The 26,606-nt window shown below is 36.8% G+C and overlaps 1 protein-coding gene across 1 annotated transcript in view; it reads right to left on the reverse strand.

Annotated features, from left to right (window-relative positions):
• Positions 1-26,606, reverse strand: part of GRM5 (glutamate metabotropic receptor 5) — a 144,838-nt gene that overhangs the window by 56,817 nt on the left and 61,415 nt on the right. The window contains exon 5 of the mRNA XM_081797334.1: positions 21,308-21,434. Within this exon, the coding sequence (XP_081653460.1) occupies positions 21,308-21,434 (127 nt within the window). The remainder of the gene's footprint in view (positions 1-21,307; positions 21,435-26,606) is intronic.

Genomic DNA, 26,606 nt, shown 5'->3' on the forward strand with positions numbered 1-26,606 from the left:
AGCATGATTCCTAATGTAGTCTGTGGGAGCAATCAAAGCCTCCTTCAACAGCATTGAGCAAATGGAAGTGTTGTTTTGATAAGTTTGGGCATCCAGTAGGTTTGGCACATGGAGATTAATTGTAAGGAAAGAGCTTGGGGGAACTGGAGGCATGAAAGAAGGCCGCCGTACAGGTGGGATGAATGGCCTAGATAAGGCTGGGAGGTAGGCAGGAAGGGATCTTGCAGGGCAGAGAGGCCTAGATCAATAGGAAATCATTGGAGGGATCTATATACAGGAGAGGAAAGACATGGTCAGATCTATTTTAAACACTCTTGGTTGCTGTGTGCATCTGGGATGAGATAAAGGTGTAGGCAGATTTGAATATTATTTGAAGCAATATAAAGAGTTTAAGTGGGTGTGGGGCTCCTTGAGAGGTCAAGACATCAAGGATGACCAACATTGGATCCATCTATGCTGTCCTTGAATCCACTGTATACAAAGGTTAGGATTTTCAGAGAATTGTATGGTTCCAATGTTACAGAAGAGAAGATACTTTATAAAAAAAGGGGGGCAGCAAAGGCAAAGTGACCCCAAAGGCAAACAATTGGTCTGTGTGGGAAGTGCCAACACTCCAAAAATTATTCTTGACTCATGGCTTGCAGGTTTTTATATCACTTCATTACATCAGAAAAAAATGACAAAACTTGGCATCATTTGGGCTATGTACCTTCTTTTCACATTTCTTTACGATAGTGATTCTCAAACTTGGCTGCACACTGGAATCACCCAGAGACATTTAAAAAAATACTGTGGCCTGGGTCTCACTGTCAGAGTTTCTGATTTAACTGGTTTGGACATCAGGATTTTTAACAGACACTCCAAGTGATTCTAAACATGCAGCCAAAGTTGAGAACCACTACTCTAGAAGGGTCATTTGTGTGTGTGTGTGTGTGTGTGTGTAAAGTAGCATTTGTTACATTTAACAGAAACATAGAAATAAAGAAACTGTATTGAGTGAGCAGGAAAGGAGTTAAACAATCTGGAGCACTGGATATTTAAGGAACAAGGCAGAGATAACTAATTGCCTGCAAATATCCGTTCTCCCCTTTATTCTCAGCAACAGATCTCTAATTTCATTTGGGGCTGGTAAAGGGTGCAGCTACACTACATTTTCCAGCAACCTTTGCAGTCAGAGGTGCTATGTGACTAGGTTTTAGCCAGAAAGATGTAAGCAGGGAACTCCTTATAGAAAAATGACTCATATTGGAGAATATGCTTTTTGCCCTTCTTGGCTTTCTCCTTCTCCTGCCTGGAATATAAAGATGGTGGCTAGAGCTCCAGCAGTTATCTTGGAATATAAGGTAACTTTAAGGACAGAAAATGTGTTCTGAGTTTTGGAAGAGAATCCCTGTTAACCACGGAATCACTGACTAGCTCTAGACTACGGACCTCATATTTGCCTTGTTTAAGCTACTTCCACCCCCCTCCCTGATATATGTAGCCAAACCAAATCCTAACTGGTACAGGTATAAGATTTTCCTATTAAATTCCCATATTTCACAATAAAGGTGTTGGAGTAAGAGGCTTTGAATATACCAAAGTTACTTGGAGGTAAGGGAGACAACAATAAGTAATGATAGCAAAGAAGCATGTGGTTCTTTCAAAATATGTCTAAGGGCAGCTTTTGTAAAAAGGAAAGGAAATATTCTCTGTCCCTTATTTCCCAGTCTCTTTCTTCAAGATCTCAGACTTCAAATAGTACCATTAGTTTATTGTTAAAGTCATTATGGGTTTAATGGGATTTGTGAGTTAGCCTAGGATCTTCAGCACACTTTACAGAATTGTTTCTATGGGAAAATGCAGTCTTATTTTAAAAATCTGTGTGTTTAGAGGCCCCTGGGTAGCCAAGTTGGTTAAGCATCTGACTCTTGATTTCGGCTCAGGTCATGATCTCAAGGTCATGAGATCGAGCTCTGCATTGGGCTCCAAGCTAGGCATGGAGCCTGCTTAAGATTTTCTCTCTCCCCCCCCTCTCTAAAACAAAACAAAACAAAAATAAATAAACAAAACCCCTGTGTATTTAATATTGAAACAAGGTGCTTTTAACTTAAAAAAATGTGGATCGCCCAGATTAAATATGAGACTGTCATTTTACATAATGTTATTAATTATAAATAAACACATATCTCATTGCTAATGAAGATAGCTGAATCCTTATTTTTATGCAACTGTGTTCACATATGAGGCTTATATGTTGGAATTCAGTTTCTGAAATTTTAGTATACCATGGGGTTTAGCCTCGTATTTATAGATTTGCTCCTTGTAGAGACTATTTTACAATAGGAAAGTAGGGATTAATCAACCATTCCTATCTCTATTCTTCCATAACTTTTATTTAGAACAGTGATGTGACAATGAAATTTATTATCTACTGTAGTTAATTCTAATGGGGCTTGTTTCCCCTCGTAAGTCATGAGCTGCTAATACCCACAGTAACTTACTGACATAGGAAACAGGTTATGTGGTGCGTGAAGTGGGAATCCTTTCATTAGCTAAAAAGAATCAGCTGAAAAAAATGTATAAATGTTTACTTTAAAGGCTTTCGTTTTACTCCTTTTTCTCTGCTGTTCTGCTAAATCTTAATTGCTTTTATCCAGATGTAATTAGCACCCTAATCCTAAATGTTTTGCATATGACCACACTCACCACTATTTTTACATCAAATATATTCTTGAACTCTTCCTATGTAACCCATTAACATCATGTGTGAAACTAAAGAAAATGCCATTAGATATATTTGTTGGAAGAAATGTGCACAAGGCATGCTTCTAATGTGATGTGATTATTGTCACAAATTTGCCAGAATTTATACGTTCAAATGTATGTTTTTTCATTTAATGTGAACCACTCAAAAGGCTTTATGTTTAGTTTAATGATGCTGCCATTGCACAAAATACTTTTGTAACTATTCTCTTGGAATAGCAAATTGGATTCTGATTAGAGTGTTATAATCACTGAATCTTATAATTGATTAAGTTCTTAGAGTTTCCAAGAACGGATGTGCATCACAATCACTTGTGGCGTCTACAAAAATACAATCCAAGGGTCTAACTCAGGAGATTTTGAATCAGTGCACTTTGAATCAGGACAAAGGAATCTTATTTTGAATAAGTACGCTTAATGACCATACAACTGATCCTTGGTTGGCAACCCAATGTTAGACTATCAGACTGACTTCTTATCCAGTGTGTGAATGTCTTCTTTGATAATTCCAAGGTGTGATTACCCACACTGTAGCTAAGACTTTGAACTATATTGTCTCAAGGCCAAGATTAGTGGTGGGGGAAGATAGATCAGAAAGGCAGGAGGTCAGGATGGCAAGTGGAGACTGGAGGTGAATAAATTGGTCAGAAGGCTATCACAAGAGGATAGTCCTGGGATGATGGGGCAAAACTAAGTCATTGTACTGAAGAAAACATTGATCTGGGAAAGACATTTTAGAGCTGGAATTGAAAGAAATTATGAAGTAGACAGAAGCATCAGGAGAGGGGCTTATAACCAAGTTGATAGCAATGCTAATAAAATAACTAAGATGAGGGCTGTAGGAAGAAAAGGGTCACATTTTATGGGGATGATATCTAGTTCCAATTTGGACATGTTGTGTTTGAAATGTCTATGATTACTGAGTAGGTGGAAGCAGAGGTTTAGAAGAGATATCAGGGTGGCAGTTACAGCTTTAGGAATCAGGTGGAAATAAGAGACATATAAATAAATACAATTAATGAGGAAATTCACAGATAGAGAGCAGAGCTGAGAAGTCTGGCTTAACACCAATATTAAGGAATGGCAGAGGAAGAGTGTATGTCAGGGAAGACATAGGTAGACCAGCTAGAAGGAAAGAAGTGTATCAGAAGCCAAAGAGAAGTGGTCAAGTGGATGGCCCACCATATCCTTCTCCAGCAATATCACTACAACTTTTCTTTTCTTTTTTTTTTTTTAATCCTTGCCCAGAGGGCTGGAAAAAAGTTGTGAGCTTCAGGTTTGCAGATATCTCACAGAACATATTCTTCCAAATCTTGGAATAATGTTAATTTTATTATGATATAAATTTAAATTCTCATTGACTACTACCTCTGCTGTGTGCCTTGGTTTACAAACATCTGAATGTCCTGTTATTCTTCCCAAATCCTTCTTTATTTCCTTCTGTGAATTACTGGGCATTTTCTCCCTTAATGTTTGTTTTTTAATTCCTGTTTCCTTCTTAGTGTAATGGTAAGTTACTGGAAGTGCTCTTAGTGTACTGGTCAATTACTACATACTGGAAGGGTATACAGAAGTTAAATAAGAATAGAGTATATATATTTTATGGATTTAGAATAAATTTAATCAATTGAGCATATGTTATGTTTTAGATTAAAGAATCTTGATAATGTCAATGAAGTTCCCTCCTAGCAAGCATATTAGAGTTTCACAGACGGTACACAGCATTGCAGCTCTTTCTAGAATTGCAGATGATCAGTAGACTAGAAAACCAAGACCTATTTTCTGATAACATCTATTTAAATAGCTACCCATTTCTCATTTTCCTCCTCTTTCATGCTTGATCCTTATTCTATTGTTCTCTAGTATAATCTATGCTTTCCTAGCTTGAAGTGATAAATATTGAAAATAAAAGTTTTTTTTTTTAAAGGGAAAGTGAACTGCCAAAACTATATTACCCACACTCATCCTGTGATTCCACCAATGTGTTTTCCATACCTCTAACAGGAGAATGGATGGTCCACTGATTTCCTGGACACCTAAAAACAATATGACTGCTCAGTAATAACTGGTACTCATGCTTATCGTTTGGGTATTAGTCTTACAGGATTAATATTCCTGTGGTTAATAGTTCCTAGACTATTGTATTTTCAAGTCCTGTTCCAGATGTCTTTTTAGGCAGAAGGAATGAGGAGTCAAAGACCCTAGGATGGATACCTGATATTCTATAAGTCAGCTAGGCAGGAACTCCTTAACAAGTTCCATATTTTTGGAGGAAGGGAAGGTTGCTGCGAATCTCTGAGAATCAGATGTATGTGTTCCCAGCTGCTGATCAGGCCATTTCAGGTGTACAAAACCGATATGGGGCCATTGTGGGACTATACTTTGATACCTGAGCAATAGATCTGCCCAGAGTACAAGGTGTTGACTGGTGACAAACATCATGCTTGCTTTCAGTCTGTTCCATCCATAGACCATTTGTCTGTCTTTACTCCTGTCTTTACTTGTCTAGATTTTGATTTCTAGGATGTTGAGCTATCAGAGGAATGCAGACTCAGAATTCTTTCTGAATTGTCCATATCCCTGAAAATAATCTCTTCACATAGCCTGAGCTAAAGTTTCTTTTTTTCTTTATCACTTCCATGGTTTAGAATAATTGGAAGTGGTGTGTGTGTGTGTGTGTGTGTGTGTGATATTTAGGTACCATATTTTTCTTTGTAGCATTTACTATAACATCACCTATTTTGTGTGTATGACAGAGAGAGAGAGAGTGTGAGTATATTGTTAAGGTCTATCCTCCTTCCTTGACTATAACACTCTGATGTTAGGGAATTTGTCTCTTTTGCTCACAAATGGATCCCTGGTACTGAGCACAGTGCCTTACTCATATTAACATAGCAATTAACAAATTAGTATATATACCATACAGTCAAAGTTTATAATTTTCATCCTGGGGTATGGATCAAGTCATTCTCCGCAAACCTTTTTCATTGCCTTTAAGAAGTTCCTAGTTACAGAATTCTTAGTTACCATTATAGATAGGTACATTACACCTGAATTTTAGAGTAAAGATTCTGGTAACCAGAGAGAGCAAAACTAAGTAAGTACCTCAAAAGCTTACTTCTGCCTAGAGGTGACCTGTTTCACATTAGAAATATTCCTGGTACTAACTTGGCAATGATGGCAAAAATGTTTTATGATTAACTGATTAATCTCACTCTGAGTAATTCATGGATCTGGGAAGCATGGGTAGAGGAAAGAGAAAGGCAGTAGACAGCAGTCATTCTTTAACAAGTGCCACCTAACTAGAAAGTTCAGATTCACTCTTCTCAAAAAGGCTGTTAATTGCAACATGTTTTACTTTAGGCCAGGAAAAAAAAAGTCCTCATTGAGGAAAGCTTATTCTAGAGTTAATTGATTTTTACTATTACGTTATCATAAAACAAAACATACCATGATTACTCCCTGATTTAGTCTGTATCCAAAATGTTGGATAAGTTTTATCTGAAACTGCCTCAATAGGAAGCTACCTCATTCCTGCTTATTGAAGCATTACAAAAAGGAGGAAACTAACATTTATTGAGTGCCTACTACATGTCAGGTATTATCCTAGGTATTTTAGTAATCTTCATAATCAACAAGTAAGGTAAGTATCATTAATTCTGTTTTACAGAAGAACAGTATAAAGTTTGATATGCTAACTTATTGGGGGCTGAGATTAAAATCCTGTGGGATTTTTGATTGATTGATTGACTGACTGATGCTGTATCAGGAGAGGCAAACGGATCAAGTGCCTCTTTGAAAGGGGTCTTGAGTCTACTTAGTAGGAAAGAGAATCATGAATGATTAACAGTGTCTGCCCATGGGCTAGGAGGGGCCAGTGGTAGCATACATATTTGATATTTGTTATCCTAACAGAAGGCCATGCCCCCTTCCTGAGAAAATCTCACTGGTTCACACTCATCAGCAATGTCCTCATCCTGGCACATATGTCCTGAGTTGCTGGGCCAGAGACACTGATTGTTGCTTTTGTGTTCCTAAAGTTTTTTAATGTAGACATTTTCTTGAATGGGCACTGGATCCTCACAGGTGATAAGAACAAGGATTGATTGTGGGACATTTCTAAGATTGCCACACAGGGGACTCACAGCCATCCACTTATCATTGGACCCAGCCTATATCAAGCCCTTCATGGTTTATTAAATATTTGTGTTTTAGATTCCCTTAATAAAATCCCTTCAGAGAGCTGACAACTCAGGGCTGTAGCTTTTATTTAGTTTTCATTTTTTGTTCTTTTTTTATTGGTTACATTTTATAGGGGAGTTTGAAATTGTATGCAAAGATTTATTTCATAATTAAAGCATAAAGGATGGTTTAATGGGACTGCAGGGTGCTAAGGGGAAGGATTATCACAGATGCACATTTATAGGGAACAGCTTTGAAAAATATGGCTTCTGGTCATACTGCAGATGAAGAAGGGAGGAAAAACACAGCATAGGAATTTCAGTAGTAAAATGTGCTGACTGGAATACTTTTGAGCCATTTTTACCTTTCCCCTCTCCCTTTTTGCTAGCCAACTCCCCCTTCCTCTTTCATTTGCCAGATCCTCTGAGCATGGCTGTGGCTTTTCTGATCTCCTGAGCCCAAAGGACAGGTCCCTCCCAAGTGGTCAGCCTCTGGGCCTGGGCCTATCACCATGCTCACACCACACTGTTTTGCACACAATAGCACAACCTTCATGCTCACGGTGAGTGTGCAGTGTCTGTCTTACCCGGTGGACTGTGAACAATTTGAGAGCAGGGGGCCATGCCTTTGCTTTTGTACTGTGCTTGACACACAACAGGGAGCAAAACAGTTGAATGAATCCCTGATTACATTAAAGAAGAGGAGGGACTACTGAAGAATCAGGAGACAGGCACTTCATTTTCAGCTTGCACACAACTATTTCCTGTGAATATGAGGCTTTTACTCTATTTGTGTCTCAATTTTCCTGCACATGAAACAGAAATAATGCAGAATTCCATTCCTTTCTCTTCCCTATAACGAGACCTTTGATCTTGAGAAACCTTGGAGAAGAATTCACATAAGAGAAATTAAAGACTGATTACCTGAAAAGCATGAGTGCAGCAATTTCTCGGGACTGAGTCTATAAGAGGCTTAAAACTTTTTTTGTGTTTTACTAGAATAAAACACTACAGTCATCCCTTTAAAACCAATAGACTCTCAATAAAGTTTTACATAGATATTTTCAGCTCTAATGAGTGTTTTACAATTAATTTATACCTCTTTCTATTAAAATTATGGCTTGCCAGACCCCTTCCTCTGGTTTTAGTCAGACTCTTACAATATTTTTTCAAATAGTCTACATACTAAAAGGCATTTTCCTCCCATGTGGCTGGTCTTCCATCGAAATGTTCAGAGGCTTTCTGATTTTATGACTCAGAGCTTTTGTAGGCCCCACAGTATTCCTTCTGTGTTCCCACAGACCCTGTCACATGGTCTTGATTATTTGGTCTTGACCTTGGAGACATAAGAAGAGTGTTCTAAGGCCTGGGTTTACATTACCTTAACTAAGGCTGATTGCAAAATCTCATGTATATTCTGCCATAGATTTTACCTCTCGTTTCTCTTCCCAAGCCGACTAATTCCTGAATTTTAAGTGTCATAATATTTAAGTATTTCTTAATTGAGCCACTGGTATATATGTTATGAACTAAAATGCTCATGTTTACTATAAGAAGAAAATATAGGAACAGACCCCACCCATATATAAATGCATAAGGACCAAGATTAATGTCTCGTCTTACCATTAAAGAGAATAAAAATGTTCACCCAGCTCAACTAGAGCACGTCACTCACTTCTCAGTTGAGCGCACATTAGCAAGGCACTTGGCCCACACCACGATGATACAAAGACAATCATTTATTCCTTTAAAATGTTGGCTTGGTCAAACACTCAGGGTCTTTGACTCTACTCTTCTAGGCACTTATATCTTCTTCAATACCCCACATTCTACTAGGTAGGCACCATTACTTCATACATTTTTAATGAAGAGAACTGAGGTAAGATTGGACGTGGAGAGCATCTGGAGGGAACCACAGTAGGAGAAGAACAGATGTGGAAAACAGAAGAAATGTAAAGAAAAGGGTGAAAGGCAGAAGTCAGATGTGCAGAGGCCTATCTCTACAGCCTTGTGATAGAATGTCATAAGAGCATTATAATATTTCTGGCCATTACTGCTGAGAGTTCAAATGGGAAGTCATTTGAGGAAGCTTTAGGAAGGAAGATAATACCTTCCTGCCTACATCTCAAGGATTAGACCGAGGACCATATAAAATAACATGCGACTTGAAAAGTGGTGTGATGATTATGAAGTGAGAAAAGGAGGAAAAAGAGAAGTATTTGTATGCATAAAATGGTAGTGATTCAACATCTGCTAAATTGCCTGTGTGTTTTATTAGATTGTCCTATGTTCTTCTGGGGAAAAGCCAGGCCTATTTCATCTTTCTCACCTTTTATATATACACAGCCCCAAGTAAATGGTATTATATTGTCTTAAATTGTTTGTAAGTACAAGGCAGCACATATGCTCTCAGAATTTTTCACTTAATGTGATTTTTAAGAGGTGGCAAGTAGGAGACATTTATCTGTTTCATATTACTCATATAATATACCACTGTTTATGAAGCATTTTCCGAATGGGTTAGATAATGTAGTGGTAGGCACTGTGTTATAATGTTTTATGTTATTGGGGGGAAATGTGATAATTTATTTTGGGTAAGCTATATTTATCAAGAACTGAACTCAATGAAACCACTTATTTTCTTCAGTCTGGTTATATCAGAGTGGTTTTTGACCACGAGGACATTGTTTTTAGCCAGACCACAAATTTATCACTGGGAAGAATACAGTGCACATTTTTCATTGCATGGTTTCTGGCAAGATGAAAATTGGCTTATGTTCTCTTTGAGACTTGTTTTGAGAAGTTCCATTGAGAGAGGGCCTTTTAGCAATTTCATTTTTCCTGGCACAAATGGTGTTATGTTTATAAATATATCATCTTTTTGACTTCTCTGGTGGGGTAAACAAATTTATCAGTTAATGAAAATGAGAAATTGGAAGAGTAAGAAGGCATTTTATAATTTTTCGATGCCTGAGCCCTGGAATTTCACTTAAAAAAACCATTGTTCTTTACAGCATTAACTAAAACAGCTTCATCAAGCTCACTATTTGAAAAAGACCACTGCACACAATTTTTCATTGCATTTTAGAGATCCTTCAGAAGGAATCCAGCGATTCATGCTCATTTCCATATTGCCTACAGCATCGTATCAAGGAAAAAGCTAAGAGTTTTACAGTAAGGCTTGAACCTTATTTTTGTTACTTACTGTGTGACCACAAGCACAGATATTTTACATTTGCAACCTCAGTTTTCTGTAAAATGGAGATAATGATTCCAATCTTTCTGGAGGATAAAGAGGATTATTTAGCACCTATTACAATGGGTGACAGGCACTCTCTACATGGAAATTTGTTTCCTTCTATTCTGTAATTTATTTCTTCAGCAAATATTTATTATCTTCTTTGTTCTAGGAACTTGATATTCCAAGGTGAACAAAATAGGCAAGAAAAAGAAAACCTACTTTAGCTTAGGTATATTGACAATATGCATAAAATTAGTAAAAATAAATTAATACATAACATAATAGAATGAAAGTTATATATGAAATGGAGAAAATAGGAGGTAGAAGAGGGTAAGGAGGAACAACTGATAGTATTAAACAAGTTGCCCAGGGTAGACATTTGAGCAAGGACTTGGAGGAAGGAAGGATAATAGTATATGTGTCTGGGGTGGAGCATTCCAGCAGAGAACAGCTAGGGCAATGACCCTAGGACAAGAGCCTTCTAGGTGTTTTAACAGAACTAAAGAAGGACAAATGTGTTAGAGGGAGGGGAAGATGAAGTGAAGGGAAAGTACTCTAGAGATATAACAAAGGACCAGATTATATAGAACATAAATTTGTAAGGACTTTGAATGAGATAGGAAACCATCGTAGTTTCTTAGACAATGGAGTAACATGATCTGGCTTACTTTCCAAAAAGTTATCTCTGCCTGGGGTGTTAAGAAGTAGCTGTAGGTAGGGGCAAGAGTAGAATCAGGGAGACTATTTAGGAGCTTATTTCAGTAGTAAAGGTAATTAATGATGATTACTAGGACCAGGGATCTTACAGTGGAGGTAGTGAGAAGTGGTAGAATTCTGTTTGAAGAGTCAGTGGGATTTTCTGATTGACTGATTAAAGGATATGAGAGGAATCAAAAGATGATTCTAAAGTTATTGGCTTGAGCTACTGAAAAAATGGATTTGCCATCTGGTGAAATATAGCAGCCTTGGGGATCAGGAAGGCAAAGACCTGGTTTGCATCTTTGGAAATGTAGAATTTGAGATATCTATTAGACATTCAAATAAATACGTCAGGTAGGCAGTTGAATATTCAAGTTTGGAGATTAGATGAGATGTCTGGGCTATATATCTAAATTCAGAAATTTCTTCAATGTATAACTGAGAACAATAACATGAGACTGGGTAAGGTCACCAATGAAGCAAATGTAGATAGAAAAGACTTAGCCCTGAGATACTACAAAACTTTATCCTTAGCTTTATTTCAAACACAAAGCTGGATATAAATGTAAAAATACTGAGGGCAATAGATGCTAGATCCCTTTGGGGAAGATTAAAAAATCTTTTTCCTCTTGTGATTGAGAAAAATAGCAGAAGTGGATAATGATGCCTTCAATGAAACCAGAAAACCCTTGATTACAGAGAGTGGTTTAAAAAAGCGGGGGAGGCGGTGCCTGGGTGACTCAGTCGGTTGAGCATCTGACTCTTGATCTCTCATGTCTTGGTCTCGGTCATTAATTCAAGCCCAAAATGCCTTTTAGTATTATTATGGCTCATGACTACTTTTCTGGGGTTTCCAGATCACTGTTAACCTGCATAATCCATTCATTTAGAATCAGAAAGCCTAAAAAGATAATCTGAGTGACCTTAAAAGAAATGTTCATAATAGTTCAACAATGTTCACAATAGTTCAACAATGCCTATTCTGTGCCATGCACTGGGCTAGATAGTTATTGATTTAAAGGATCTTACTGTCAAATGTGGAAGACACTCAATAGAGAGAGGTTGGAACTTTTTCCAGATTTTCTCATTCATCCATCTTCAATCAATCAATCTCTATATTCATTTCTTATCACTATATATTTTTTAAACTTTATTAACACTAGACTGATAATATAACTGAACTGTTAGCAGGTCCTAACTCCTTGTACACTATTTCATCTCTTCAATAGTTCTTTGAACTAGTTACTACTATTACCTTCATTTTATGTAAGGAGTTGAAGTTCAGAGAAGGAAATTTATTTACGTAAAGTCACACAGTGAATCACTGGCAGAGTATAGATTTGAACATAGATATGTTTGACTCCAAAGCCTCTTGATTTAAACCACTATGCTATTGGAAGATAATAAAGATGAATTGTTGCAGACATGTCATGCACACAGCCAAAATTCTCATCTGCATTTTTTAAACTACATTTGTCATAAATTCACCTTCCTCAGATTGTATTGGTGTTTATGTAGCAAACTTAAGAAAAATCTAGAAAGTGCTTAGTGACCTGGGAATTCCATTGTTAAACAAAGTAGTCTCTTACACCTGGTCACCATTATGAAGTTTGGTCTTTAGAAAAGGATAGTCCCCAGGCATCTAGGAGGCTCCGTTGGTTAAGGTCTGCCTTTGACTCATGAGTGTGCTCTCTCTCAAATAAATAAATAAAATCTTTAAAAAAAAGAAAGAAGGGGTAGTTCCCATAATATCAGCTTTGTTAGAAAGGTGAATGTGAAATAGTGCTTCACTTGCCCCTGAATAGCTTTGTGATATTGGAAAAAATATTTTCAGAAACATACATTCCGAGATATGACATGTAACATTCCTTTGTGTCTTTTCTTTCTGTTTGAAAATTCCTCTCCCTTTTACCTGGTTAACTTCTTATTTCACATTCATTGATTCCATTTCCTTCCAGAAGGTACCACCAAACTGCCAAGACCTGGTTAATTTTCTCTTCTCAATGCTCCTTTAGTAATTTACTAATTAACTATTTACTCTCATCCTAACACTTTCCTTCCTCTTTTTTTTTTAAGATTTTATTGGTTTATTTGACAGAAAGAGAGAGAGTGAGAGCAGGAATACAAGGGGAGCAGGAGAGAGAGAAGCAGGCTTCCTGCCGAGCAGGGAGCCCGATGCAGGTTTCGATCCCAGGACCCTGGGATCATGACCTGAGCCAAAGGCAGACGCTTAATGACTGAGCCACCCAGGTGCCCCTTTCCTTCCTCCTTGGTTTCTTTCCTTTGTTTATTCGTTCATTCTCTTATTTCCTCTTCTCTCTTATATTCTTTCAGTGGACAGACATTAAATCAATTTCTCCTATATGCTGGGCATACTTAATATATTACATTAAAATGGCCTTTTTATTAATACATTTGTCTGCCCAGGCCCTGGGATACTTGAGGGTAGGATCTGTGTCTCCATGATCACTGTGTGTCCCATGCCCAGTGTTATGTTTGCACCTACTTCAAACTATTTGCTCACGACTACTATCATGTGTCACCGGTGAACCTGGCATTATAGTTCCTTTATAGCATATATCATAGGTTATCTCTTAATGCAATTGTTTTTTTTTTTTAATTTTTATTTTTTGACAGTGAGAGAGGGAAACAAGTAGGGGGAGTGGGAGACAGAGAAGCAGGTCAACCCTCTTCTGTTAAGGACATTTGATTCTATATAAATGGAAATTCAGGCACCTTCCATTTACATCTCTATCGATAGTACTTTGCACAGTTGACAACACTGTAGAAACTTGATAAAAGATCTTTTGTTGAATGAATGATAGAATAACCAGCTGGTATAACATATGTTCCTATTCAAATTACTACCTAACCTAGAAGCCAAGAAATTAGAGGTCACCATTTATGAAAACCTGTTCTGTGTTTAATATTAACAGGAACTATTTATTATAATCATAATGATAAAAATAAACCAATTTCTCAACTAAACTCATAACAGATCTCTCCTAGAGAATCAGAAGCAAATAATATTTAATACACGGCAAGGATTTTTTTACCCCTTTCCTCATCCAAATTAAATTGTAATAAACAGGCAGCATATTTTAAGCACATTTGAAATGAAAATATCACAGCAACTTTGAGATAATTAACATGTGACCAGCTTGAAAGCTGAATTTTTTTCTTTTCTATAATTTCTGGATAATATGGGACTCCAAAATATGCTGGTGGAGAAAGGAAGGTCGTGTAGCATAAAACAGTAAAATCACAGTACTTAGCCTTGATTTTCCACTAGTTTTGTCAATTAGTCACTAGTTTGAACAATTTACAGAATCTTCCTGGTCTTAATTAATTCAATTATAAAATAGCAATATCTACCTTGTAGGATTCAAAAGGATAATGCTTAAGATAGTTATAATTATTGGTTAGTGAAAATCAATCTTCCCTATATTTTTAAAAATGTACTTATTTATTAAAAGGCAAAAAAAAGTCCCAAGAAAAGGGGACAAACTGAGGAACACAAATGAAGTAATTATTTTAAGAAGAGAGTAGCTGAAATGCCAGAGTTACAAAACTTGAGTGATTAGTCCCCTTGGAGCTCATCCTCCAATCCCTCCCAGGTTCCCACCAACTCCTTTTTGTTTGACTCTCTTCTCCTTTTCTCCCTTAATGATGATACAGAAGTTCCCACCTCCAAAGCAATTAGGTAACTCAGGGAACCAAAGAAACTTCCAAAAGAATGTTCCTATTGACATTAAAATGTTGATATGCCCTGCCTTCCCTCTATTTTACAGCTCTGCATTGAAAATAAATAAGATACACTTCCTTATAAGTGAAAAGCAGGAAATCGCTATAACTTCCTGTCATAAAGCTTCTCATTGAGTTACTTTCTGGAAAGTCATTTTGTTTTTGCTTTTTCCTTTCAGTTAGTTTGTTTGAAGGTTGCCAGACTGGCAAATCCACCTGAAAGGGTTTCCCGTGGCTTTGGCTTTACACAGAGGAGCCAAAGATCTGTTACTTTTAACCAATCCCAAATTCTTTGAGAGAAACAAATTAAAGATTCTTTCTAGGACAGTTTTTGCATTTATCTGGTGGGGAATGGTGTGCAATGAAAAAGTTGTCTTGGCAGAAGCTTTTAAGGAATTCTCTGAATACTGAACCCCAATTGTTGCTTTCCACTAGTTTTCCCTCCTTCCTTGATCAAACCAGACTAGACTGCAGTTGCACTCTTCTCTCAGGGAAACGATTACCTTCTCCTTTTGTTTTTAATTCCTAATCAGATCTCTCTGTTGCTCTTTTTTCCCCACCACATCATCATAGTCCAAACCATAGATTCACATTGTGATTTGCAAAATTTCATTACTGTGGTTTTTCTCTTATCCTCCTTTTAAAATCCCCACTTTAATCTTCATTTTTAAATTGTATCTTTCAGTATTCAATATATGAATAGCTCAAATAGTATGAAGTAATTTAAGTTCTAAAGATTGTAAACATGCAGGGAATTAGAGAACAAACATAAAAAAATCCAGACTTAACAAATGGCGATATTTTGTCGTAATTGTTTCAAATTACACACACACAGCTTTCGGAAAAAACTGAAACCTCTTTTGTAACTCCCATCTGACTCCCTCCCTTCTCTCTCTCCAGATGAAACCACTGTTCTGAAATCATGTTTTTAAACAATATTCACTCTTTACATTGTGACTATTTGAATGATATTTATAGAGCAGTCCACCATGATTGCGTTAACTTCCTTATTCAGTTTTTGGACATTACTGGAGATGGTAATTGCCTTGTTCCAAACTATTTTTTCCACTAGAATGTAAACATCATAAAGGCAGAGAATTTTATGTTTTAGTCATGGAAATATTTTCAGCCCTTAGAACATTGCCTGGGGCAGAGGAAGTGCTAGGTATATATTGGTCGAACAAATGACTAACTGATTCAATAATGATTTTTAATTTCCCTTAGAATAAACTTCAAACTATTTACCATGGCTTACAAAGGCCTCCAAGAGTTGGCCTCTGCCTAGCTTGTCTGTCTCATTCCCTCTACCCCAAAATCTCTGTTCCTCCTCAGTTCTTGTATTCTATGCTCCAAACACTCTTCTCTCTCATTTTAGTTTGGCCAACTTCCACCTTTCCTTTAATTCTTGCATGTCCAGTGTTCATGGAAGAAGCAAACTTAAAACTCATCTAAGTTGCTTCCATTGATATAGGATCCTATGCCCTTGGGTGCTCTAACACTCAACATCTCACTATTCTCCATCAATATTTAGGATGATCATCTCTTTGAGGGCTGGGATCCCATTTATCCTATTCCTTGCTAACATAGACATCTGAAGAGTGTTAGACAAAGAATAACGACTTGCTGTCTCAATGAAAATAAGTTGGATTAGGGACATTGTCTGTTCTGTCCTCCTTCATTGTCCATTTTTAAATCTCCTTTTTTTTATTCTTCCTCCTGGTTTCCATGTCAGATTCTCTTTCTCTCTTTTCTTAATTCCTGGTTCCTGCCAATTTATAATAGCTATTAAGAATATGGCAGCTTAAATTTATTTTAATAGCCTTATTGATGGAAATATATTCTCATAACATAATCCAATATTATATGCATATACGTTTACACACACATATGTATATATGTGTATGAAAAAGTCACCCACAATCCTAGCACTCACAAACATCTTTTCCTACCAGTGAGTCATCTTCATTTCAGCCATCTATCATATGAATATATACAAATATACAGATATATGGATAAATATATAGGTAGACATTAATGTCAGTTAATTGCCACCTCAAGTTGTTTTTCTAAACAATTATTCACCTGATAGTAGGCCCAGATCTCTTGACCATGCTACCATTCTTACAGAATTGTGTTGGGATTAAATAAATTAACATTTGTAAGATGCTTCAAACAGTTCCTGACATGTAGAAAGCATAATGTATGTGGTAGTTGTTATCTATTATCACAGTGAGGGCACTGACCCAGAGGAGGTGACCTGAGCTGTCATGTTATAGGGCTGCAGTAGGGTAACTATAAGCCAAGCGGGTGGAAGGAAGACTTAAAAAAAAATATTCCCTGAAGCTAGCCCCCGGCATCTCTGTGGTGGCTTTGGAAGAGCTGAAGCCATCAGAACAATCTTCTGGCTAGAGAGCAGCTCCAAGTGATGTTAGTTTGAATCAGAGTCAGTGAGATAGGGTTGCAAACAGCTATAGGCTCCTTGGAAAAATGCCATAGATCTCAATTAAAGGTTAAACTTCACATAATATCAATGTGGAGACCTTTCTAAGTTTGGCATTTATTGCCCCCACTTCTCCTCCCCTACTCCCACATACATGCCCACTCACATGTTTGCATGTAGCCAGAGGAAAAGCATTTCATTCTTCTGCTTAAAAACCTCCACTGGCCCTACACTGTCTACAGGATAAAGTCCAAACTCTTTAGTTAAAGGCTGTCTTCACAGGATGGCCCTAATACATACTTTCATTTTCATTTCTTACACTCCCCATAATTTTCCTGCTGGTTGGCATACAGAGAATGAGTGACTGCTCTGTGCCAGGCATCATGTCAGATGCTGGGAATGCAAATATGATTGAGATAGAGTTACATCCTTGAGAAACTAGTGATTCAGTAGGAGAGGAAGATAAAGCCATCAGTTTGAAAACTGATATAAAGAGGGAAGCAGAATTTGCTTTAGAAATACAGAATAAGGGGCTTCTCAGTCTGAGTACCTCAACAAAGATTTCATAGAGAAGGTCACATTTGAATGGAGTAAGAAAGGATGAGTCAGAGTTACTCAAGTAAAGAGGAGTAAGTGCCTTCTAAGCAGAGAAGATAACACAGGTATGGACATGGAGGAATAAAATGGCATTGTGTGTAGATAATGCATTATAAACACCCCTTGCTGCTAGAAGGTAAAATGAGAGTTGTCAAGTGGTAGTGACTGAAACTAGAAAGATTATAGGAGGGCGGGGATGAGAGGGAATTTTGTATGCCATGTTAAAGAACCTGGACTATATCCAGTAGAGATACGAAAACCCTGGCAAGTGTTGAGCATTGAAGCAAAAGGGACAAAACTATATTTTGGATACATATCCAGCAGCAAGATGAAAAGTAGACTTAAGAGGTATGTGACATACATTTGGGAATAGGGAAATACACTGGGAAATTACCACAATGTTCAAATGTGAGATGATGAGAACCTAGTCAAGGGAAGAGTTGTACAAATAGAGGGGAGTGGAAGGAATAAGAATATTTAGCAATTCAAATAGCCAGGCTTGACAAGTGACTGGATATGGGTGGCCAGGCATAGAGAAGCGTCTAAGATGGCTCACTTCATTTTGGTTGGGGCATTGAGGAGAAAGGTGGTGTCATTCAAAGCCTTGATGTTGCACACTCTTTCTAATATGAACTTCTTCACTTTTTAAAAAGTGAGCTGAAGATTATGCCTCAAGATTAAACTTTCTCGAATTCTCCATGTTAAAGATGCCCTCCTTCATTCTTCCGTAATACTTTGTTCATTCCTTATCTACCCACAGCACTTAGTACACTGTGTCATTACCGTTTATATGCTTCTACCCCACTAGATTATAAGTTTCTTGAAAACTTTGACTATATTTTGTACTGGTTCCTATTACATTTTCTGGCTCAAACTAAGGAGCTTGTTAAACTAATTAATTCATACTTCATTTGGTAAATTAATTAATCCATACTTGAAAATCACGCAGACAACTGATCTTGTCTAAAACCAAACTATTGATCTTTATCAAATAATGCATTTATTTCTTCGGTCTTCAAGGCAGAAAATTTGGTACCCTTACATAATATCTACTGCAGCCAAATGCCCTATGGATTCTACTTCAAAAGTGTATCTCAAATCTTCCAATGCACTATTTGGTCTAGGATGCCAAGAACTCCTGCCTGCAGTAGCAACCTGCAGTAACTACCCAACCTGTGTCCCTTCTCCCACATTCCATCCCTCTCCAAATTATTCTCCTGTACAGTTATCAGAATATATTTTTGAAAATATACATCCAATCATGTTGGGTTTTTTTCTACTACACTCCCTGCAGTGGTTTCTCATTATACTTCATACCAAACACTCAAATTGTGACCATGTTCTATAAGGTTATATATGATCTAGTTCCTGCTACCTTTCTGATTTTCCCATTTGCTTACCCATATACAGACCTTATATGTGTTTTTCCCTCAACCAGAAATGCCCTTCTCACCACTCTTAGCTAGCTATTTCTGTTTATCATTTAGGCCTCAACTAATTTTCACATCTTCAAAGAGAACTTTTATAACTATAAATTTAAATTATGTCTTCCCTAATATTTTCAATTCTTTATTCTTGTTCTTTTATTTCATATTAAACACAATTTGTTTGTGTGTGTGTGTGTGTGTGCATGTGCTGTAGCTCATCCATTCAACTAAGTTTACTGAAGGCTTTATGTTCAGCACTGAGTTGGCTCTGGGGATACCAGGATGTATGAGTATCAGAAAGCTTATGGTCTGATGGTAAAAACAGGACTCACATACTATTAGAAGGCACTTGGATGTTTCATTAATTTTTTCTTTTAAAGGAAGTCTTCCATATAAATACCAATCACTGAAACAAAGTCTTAATGTGAGCTGGTCTCAAAAGGTCCAGGATCACAGGATTTATAGAACCAGGCATTTGAAATTGCTAACACAACTACCCTGGTTAATCTCTCATCCTGTGAGGGATGGCATCTAACACTGATTTTTATAATCTTCTAGCCTCTAGGAGTTTTATACTAGATCTATGGTAATTATAAAACCACTAGATGACCTGATATCCCACATGGTGGGCCCTCTGCCTGGACTGTTTTTTCTCTTATTTTCCTTGAAAACCAAGTTGTCTAGGTCCTTTCCTCATATTCCATGTCCACAAATCTGCCTTTTATTATATTGTGCTAATACTTTTACCTTTTTGCCTCCATTATTAACTTCTTTTTTTTAAAGATTTATTTATTTATTTTAGGGCGGAGGGGCAGAAGAAGAAGGAGAGAGAGAATCCTTAATCAGACTCCCCACTGAGTGTGGAACCTGATGTAGGCCTCAGTCCAAGGACCCTGAGATCACAACCTGAGCCAAAATCAAGAGTCAGCAGCTTAACTGACTGAGCCACCCAGGCACTCCTTTTATTAACTTCCTTTTTTAAAATTTAATTTAATTTATTTTTTTATTATGTTATGTTAATCACCATACATTACATCATTAGTTTTTGATGTAGTGTTCCATGATTGTTTGCATATAACACTCAGTGCTCCATTCAATACGTGCCCTCTTTAATACCCATCACCAGGCTAACCCATCCCCCCACCCCCCTCCCCTCTAGAACTCTCAGTTTGTTTCTCAGAGTCCATAGTCTCTCAAGGTTCATCTCCCCATCCAATTTCCCCCCCTTCAATTTTTAAAAAAGATTTATTTATTTATTTTAGGGGGGAGGGGCAGAGGAAGAGGGAGAGAGAGAACTCCCCGCTGAGTGTGGAACATGACATGGGGCTTGGTCCAAGGACCCTGAGATCACAACCTCAGCCAAAATCAAGAGTCAGCCGCTAACTGACTGAGCCATCCAGACACCCCCTTATTAACTTCTTTAAGATAGATTTTGCATATTTATTTCTATATCTTTATTTCAATGGTAGGAAAATAGGCATGTAATATATGCATTTAATAAATGTTTACTGAATAAATTGGAAGAAAAGATGAAAGGTATTATATTCTGTTTTTATACTGTAAAAATTAGAAATAGCTATGAAATATAATCTTGAGAACACAATGACATAGTCTTTTACATGTTTGGGAGAAAAAAAGAACCCAAACCAAAACAACACAAAAGCCAAACAAACAAAACAAACAACAACAGCAAAAACAAAAACCCAAGCAGAGATGAGTTTTACCCCGTGCTAACATTATTCAAAAACTCATTAGTTAGAGCTTTGTGGTTTAGACTAAGGAAAAGTACTAAGAGTAGCAAAGTTTTAGACCAACTTCCACCCAACTCTGTGCTACTTTTTTTGCTCTTGGATATGTCATGACATATTTTAGCCTTTTCCTGGCATATAGCTCTCCTTCTCCACCTCAAATGATGGTTAACTGGGGCCCTGCTTAGGACCTTCTGGGAATATCCTGAGGATGGGCTGAAAAATCCAGTAGAAAACCTGGGAATTCTGATCTGCTTTGGGGGTGACGGTGGGAATATTGACCAATCTCTCCCTGTGATGTAAAGATTTTCGTGACCAGCCCAGGGATTGGGAAGGCTTCTGTCCCTAAGGGAATTGTTTGTCACATGAACAAGACCACTCAGATGATAAATACTTGGAGATGTGACCCCCCTCCACCCATGTCTGTGTCCTTTTGCAGTTGACTTTTGAGGCATGTACCCCAGCTGACATTGTGATACATATACCTGTCAGGTCATCAGTGGGCCATGACCCCAGCTGGCACGCCTTGCAGGTGTACTCATCAAAGACATACTCATTCTCTTTACAGGGTGTACAGGTCCAACAACAGCTGACTTCTCCCTTCCGGATCACCTAAGGTAAATGTTTAAAATTTTCATTATTTTTTGTATAGATGAAAATCAGCAATCCATTATTCAAATATGCTCTTTTGCAAAACAGAAATGGCTTTCACATAAATTATTTCAAGTGTTATCAGATAGGCAGTATATGTATTAATATTCTCATTTTATAATCACAGAAACAGAAGCTGAGTTTCAGTGATCAGTCCACATCATAAAATTCGTTGGTGACAGGGTCTGGAATTAAATTAAATGCAAGTCTTTGGATACTTAGCTTTAGATATCTATATTTAATTAAGTGCCTGTGTTTGTGCTCATATATAAATACATTCATTTACATATATATGTATGTAACTGAATTTTCCCCAGAGTCTGTGTCTTTCTCTAAAATTAAGAACTTTTACTCTTTGAATTTACCTTTGCTTCCCTCCACTAGCTGAATAATTTTTAGCAAAAAAAATCATATACCTGCTACAGTTAAAAAATCTACCCATATTGATCAAAAAATCACTATCACTAGGAATTTCTACTGAGTTAAGAGGTAGAACATGATTTTTTTTTTTTTTCTGGAGTTCATCTCTTGGTCTCTGTTTCTACTCAAAATCTGATTCAATAACTCACAGCTCATTCTCTCCTATTCCAGTAGCTTTGATTTGCTTGGGATGACGGTGGATAAGGTCATTGAGACTGTTATATACCCCTTCATCTGTTAGATTTTTTTAAGGCAATGGAAAATAATTGAAATAATTTAACAGTTGAAGGAGTCCCAGATGTTATTCTTTAGAAATGCATGTCTTTTATTTTTTTCCACCACTGGTGCATGAATAGCCTCTGTGGAATAGAGACAGCATTCATTAAACATTTCTATAAATAATTAACACTGTGATTAATCACCAGCGATAACAAAAGACACAGCGATGATTACACCGTATACTCCTTGTCCTCCATGCTGACACTCTAACTGACCTTCTATAGTAACAATGTCTAGATATTGATAGCCGTATACAAATGTAATCTGGCACGCCTTTCTTTGTATTTTCTATCCCTTTTGCTGGCTCTTGACACTGCAACCACACAAGGAGAAAATGATGACGAAAGGGTCTGAGGGTCTGAATCGTCCTTTCCTTAAAATAACCAGATAAGTGAGGCAGAGTTGCTAATTAGACCTGTTTAATCTACCTAAAGTATTCTTCATAATAATGCTACTTATTGGCTGTTTTCTGCATGCCGTATGCTGTTATCTCATTAAAACATGAAAGTGGCTCTGTTGAAGGTGGCTGGTTTTATTTGGTTCTTTTTTTTTAAGGGGGGAGAACTGAGGTGTAGTGAGCTTACATAACACATACGGATAAATGAAGGCTCAAACAATAACCTTTGGACTTCAAGGCTAATGCTCATAAACACGGAGCCTTATTAGTCTATATAAAGGTAGAGTTCAGGGGTGGGTGAGGGGATGGGTGAAATAGGTGATGGGGATTAAGGAGGGTACTTGTGATGAGCACTGGGTGAGGTATGGAAGTGCTGGATCACTATATTGCATACCTGAAACTAATATAACACTCTATGTATAACTAACTGGAATTAAAATAAAACTTAAAAACAATAAAGATAGGGTTCATGATATTTTGAAAGATGTAGTAGAAAGAGTTCTGGCCTTGAGAATTAAGAGGCACCAGAGTTCTAGTCTTTCTTGTAGCCACTAAATAAATTGTTGTGCAGCTTTGAACAGTCCCCCAGCTGATCCCAAGACCAATGCTTTTTAAATAGTATCTAGCTTTATTGGCTTTCCTGAGGATTAAATAAAATATCACAGTGATTTGTAAACTGTAGGACACTCTAAAAATGTTTTATTAGTAATATGCATATAAATATTTATATAGAGAAATAAATTTGATTTTAAGGTAATTTCAACCACGCTTGGTAAAACTATTGTTGGACAATTACTAGATTTTGTAATGCAAGCAAGCATTTGAAATACTGAAGGATTCTCTTTCTTAGCAGGGCATGGCAAACAAAAGCAGTTGCATTTTTCCTTCTAAAAATATGCTCACTCTCATGATTTAGTTCGCACTGGTGTGTAAATTTCAGTTTTTTTTTTTTTTACCAAAATAAGATCATTTCCTTTTCCAAGAATAATTCCAATATTAGTCTTTTTAAAAAATCTGGTGACAGCTCGATATGTCTGCTTCTGATCATTTAGAATTGATTTTTTTTTACTTTTTAAATTTGAGATATATATATGTTCTGTTGCATATTCATTTTGAGTATAAGAGGTAGCGATAATTCTGTTACATAGTGATTCCCATTCTTTTTGAAGACCCTGGAAGTAGTCATGCTTTCTTTATGAATAACAATATGTAACACATTTGAAAACTTTGCCAGACCAAGTGTACTTCCATGGACACTAAGTTAATAAATTGGAACAATGGCATGAGGTGTTGATATCTTTAATGAAATTGCTCAGTGACATCTTTAAGCCATATTAAGAAAATGTTGTCAATTGTATATTTAATGGAGTGAAAATGATATATGGTTAGGAAAATAAAATTTGGGATGAAAAAAAGACTAAATAAACATTACAGATTAACTAGTATTAAAAATATGATACTAGGGAGTCAAATTCTTCCATCGTGGAAGTTATTCCCAGTAGAATGGGGTAGAAAAGGATATATAAAAAAATCTCCCAAATCAGCCATTCAGCATTTTGAAGTTACAGGTTCAAATTGTCTTGCTGTGAAAGATCAAAACAAATAACGTCCATGTGGTAGTTTACACAGGCTTATCTTTCTACGGGAGGAAATGGAAATTATGAACAATCAGTATTCTGAGTGAGTCTAAAAAGAATTTCACATACAGAGTCTAATTGCAAGATGACTAGGCAAGATGCAGACTGTCACTGAATATTAATTGTTAGCAAACTTTTTCTGCAAAGGACCAGATAGTAAGTATTTTTGGTTTTGTGGGCCAGACTGTCTCTACTGCAACTCAGCTCTTCAACTCTATTTATTATAGCATGAAAGCAGGCATAGACAATACAGAAACAAATGAGCATGGTGTACTTCAATAAAACTTTATTTTTAAAAAGATTTATTTATTTATTTGAGAAAGAGAGAGAGCGTGCACACACACATGAATGGGGGAGGGGCAAAGGGAGAGAGAGAGAATCTCAAGCAGACTCCCCACTGAGCATGGAGCCTGATGTGGGCTCGATTCCAGAACCCTGAGATCAGATCTGAGCTGAAATCAAGAGTTAGACACTTAACTGACTGAGCCACCCAGGCCCCCCTCAATAAAACTTTATTTACAAAACCAGGCAGCAGACTGGATTTGGCATATGGGCTGTCATTTACTAACCCTTGTTGTGTACCATAACAAAACACAGAGAAATTTTTAGCTACTCCATAAGCTACTGTGCCATTTAGCAGATATTAATAAATTTATATTTATCTTTATTTACCTTGTCTTTCTTCTTTCTGGTCTTATGCTTACCAAATCTTCAGAATTACCCCTTGAAGATCTTACAATTAATACTGAATTATTTCAGTTTCATTTGTAATCACCAATGAATGAATACCTCAAATGTTCCAAACAGAGTAAATACGAGGTTGATTGAAAAGACCAAGTCAACTGCTCCAGGTGTATACACTGCTTGAAACGTGTTACTGTAGTATTTCAATAACTATTTGATGAATAAATTATTTTGATATCATTTTTCTTCCCCTAAGGCATTATACCCCAATAACTAAACTTCTTTCTATTTTTATTATATCTTCATTCTTTCTTTCATGACTTTTTATTTCCTCTAAGTGTGGCCAGAACTTACTTAGCCTAAAAGTAACTTTTCAATGTCCTACCAGGACTGCCCCTTACCTGCTTTTCACCACACACTTCTTGCTGCTCAGTTATCCTTCTATCCTTTTTAATCTCCAAGTTCTGTTTCCAGAAGGCCCCAGATGAAGGGCTAACCCCAATTTTCGTGACTTTCCCTCAGTCCTTGTCTTCCTTGACCTCTCTCTTCTACTGAACACCACCTTACATGACAGTGTGCTCTCTGGTTCTATCTCTCTCTAAACCTGTTGTCCCTCACTCTACCTTTTCTTCTTCCTTTATGCTTTCAATGCAGATCTTCAATATCTATTCTTGGTCTACATTTATTTTCTCTGTATACTTTCAGGTTCAGTGACTGATCTACTCAAACAGCTCCAACTTCAGCTCTATTCAATTAACTTCTAAATCTGTATCTTCAGCCTTATTTCTCGTTGTTGTAGACCAATGTTTTCTATCACTGCCTAGATATCTCAAAATCAACAGGCCGCCAAACTAACCCATTGCCTTTCTTTAAAACCATTCCCATTTTTCTATGCTTGACTATGACACTTTCTAGTTACTAAGAATTGAAATTGCAATTGATTGTCATAGACTTCTTTTTCTTCTCCAACCCTACATCCAATTGATAGCCAGGGCTGACTGAGTATACCTCTCTATATGATATTTCTATCAAATATCTCCCTGCTCCCTCTCCATTCTCACTGTTTCTTCCATAATCCAGGGTTCTTGTCATCATTATCACAATGTCCTTCTTACTTGTCTCTTCTTTCTCTATTCATGTTTCACAACTACTCAGGCATCTCACCTACTATAGTCCACCTTATGTCAACATCTTTGTCAAGATTACTTTGACTCCTGGTTAATAAAAATTAAGTTCAACCTGCTTAGTATGACATTCAAAACTCTCCACAAATATGGCTTCAATCTATCATTTTGACTTTCTCTTTTATAATAACTATTTAAAGTAATGAACCCTAGATTATTCACTGTTATTCCAGAACAGTCTTCAATCAACTACTTCTGTATCTTCCCCATTACTGTTCCTTCTCCATAAGTGACCATTTTCCCACATCTCTCTCTGAAATCATATCCATTCTTCATGGTCCAGTGTCTGATATTTTACTCAGAAGAAATCTCTCTCTTTATTTTATATGAACTTATATACATCTGGGTTTTTTTTCTTTCTTAATGAAGTCATTGCATTTTATATGATGTTGCTTATTTGTGCCCATGATATTTTTCCTCAGCTAGACTATAAATCTTCTGGCAGTAAATGTGTGTTACTTATTTTTGCTCCATTGATATAAACTATTACATTAGTAGGAGCTTGATAAATATTTGTTAATTAGAAATTAAT

This window comes from Leptonychotes weddellii, chromosome 11 (genome assembly GCF_054177405.1).
Source record: "Leptonychotes weddellii isolate Sample4059 chromosome 11, ASM5417740v2, whole genome shotgun sequence".
Lineage (NCBI taxonomy): Eukaryota > Metazoa > Chordata > Mammalia > Carnivora > Phocidae > Leptonychotes > Leptonychotes weddellii.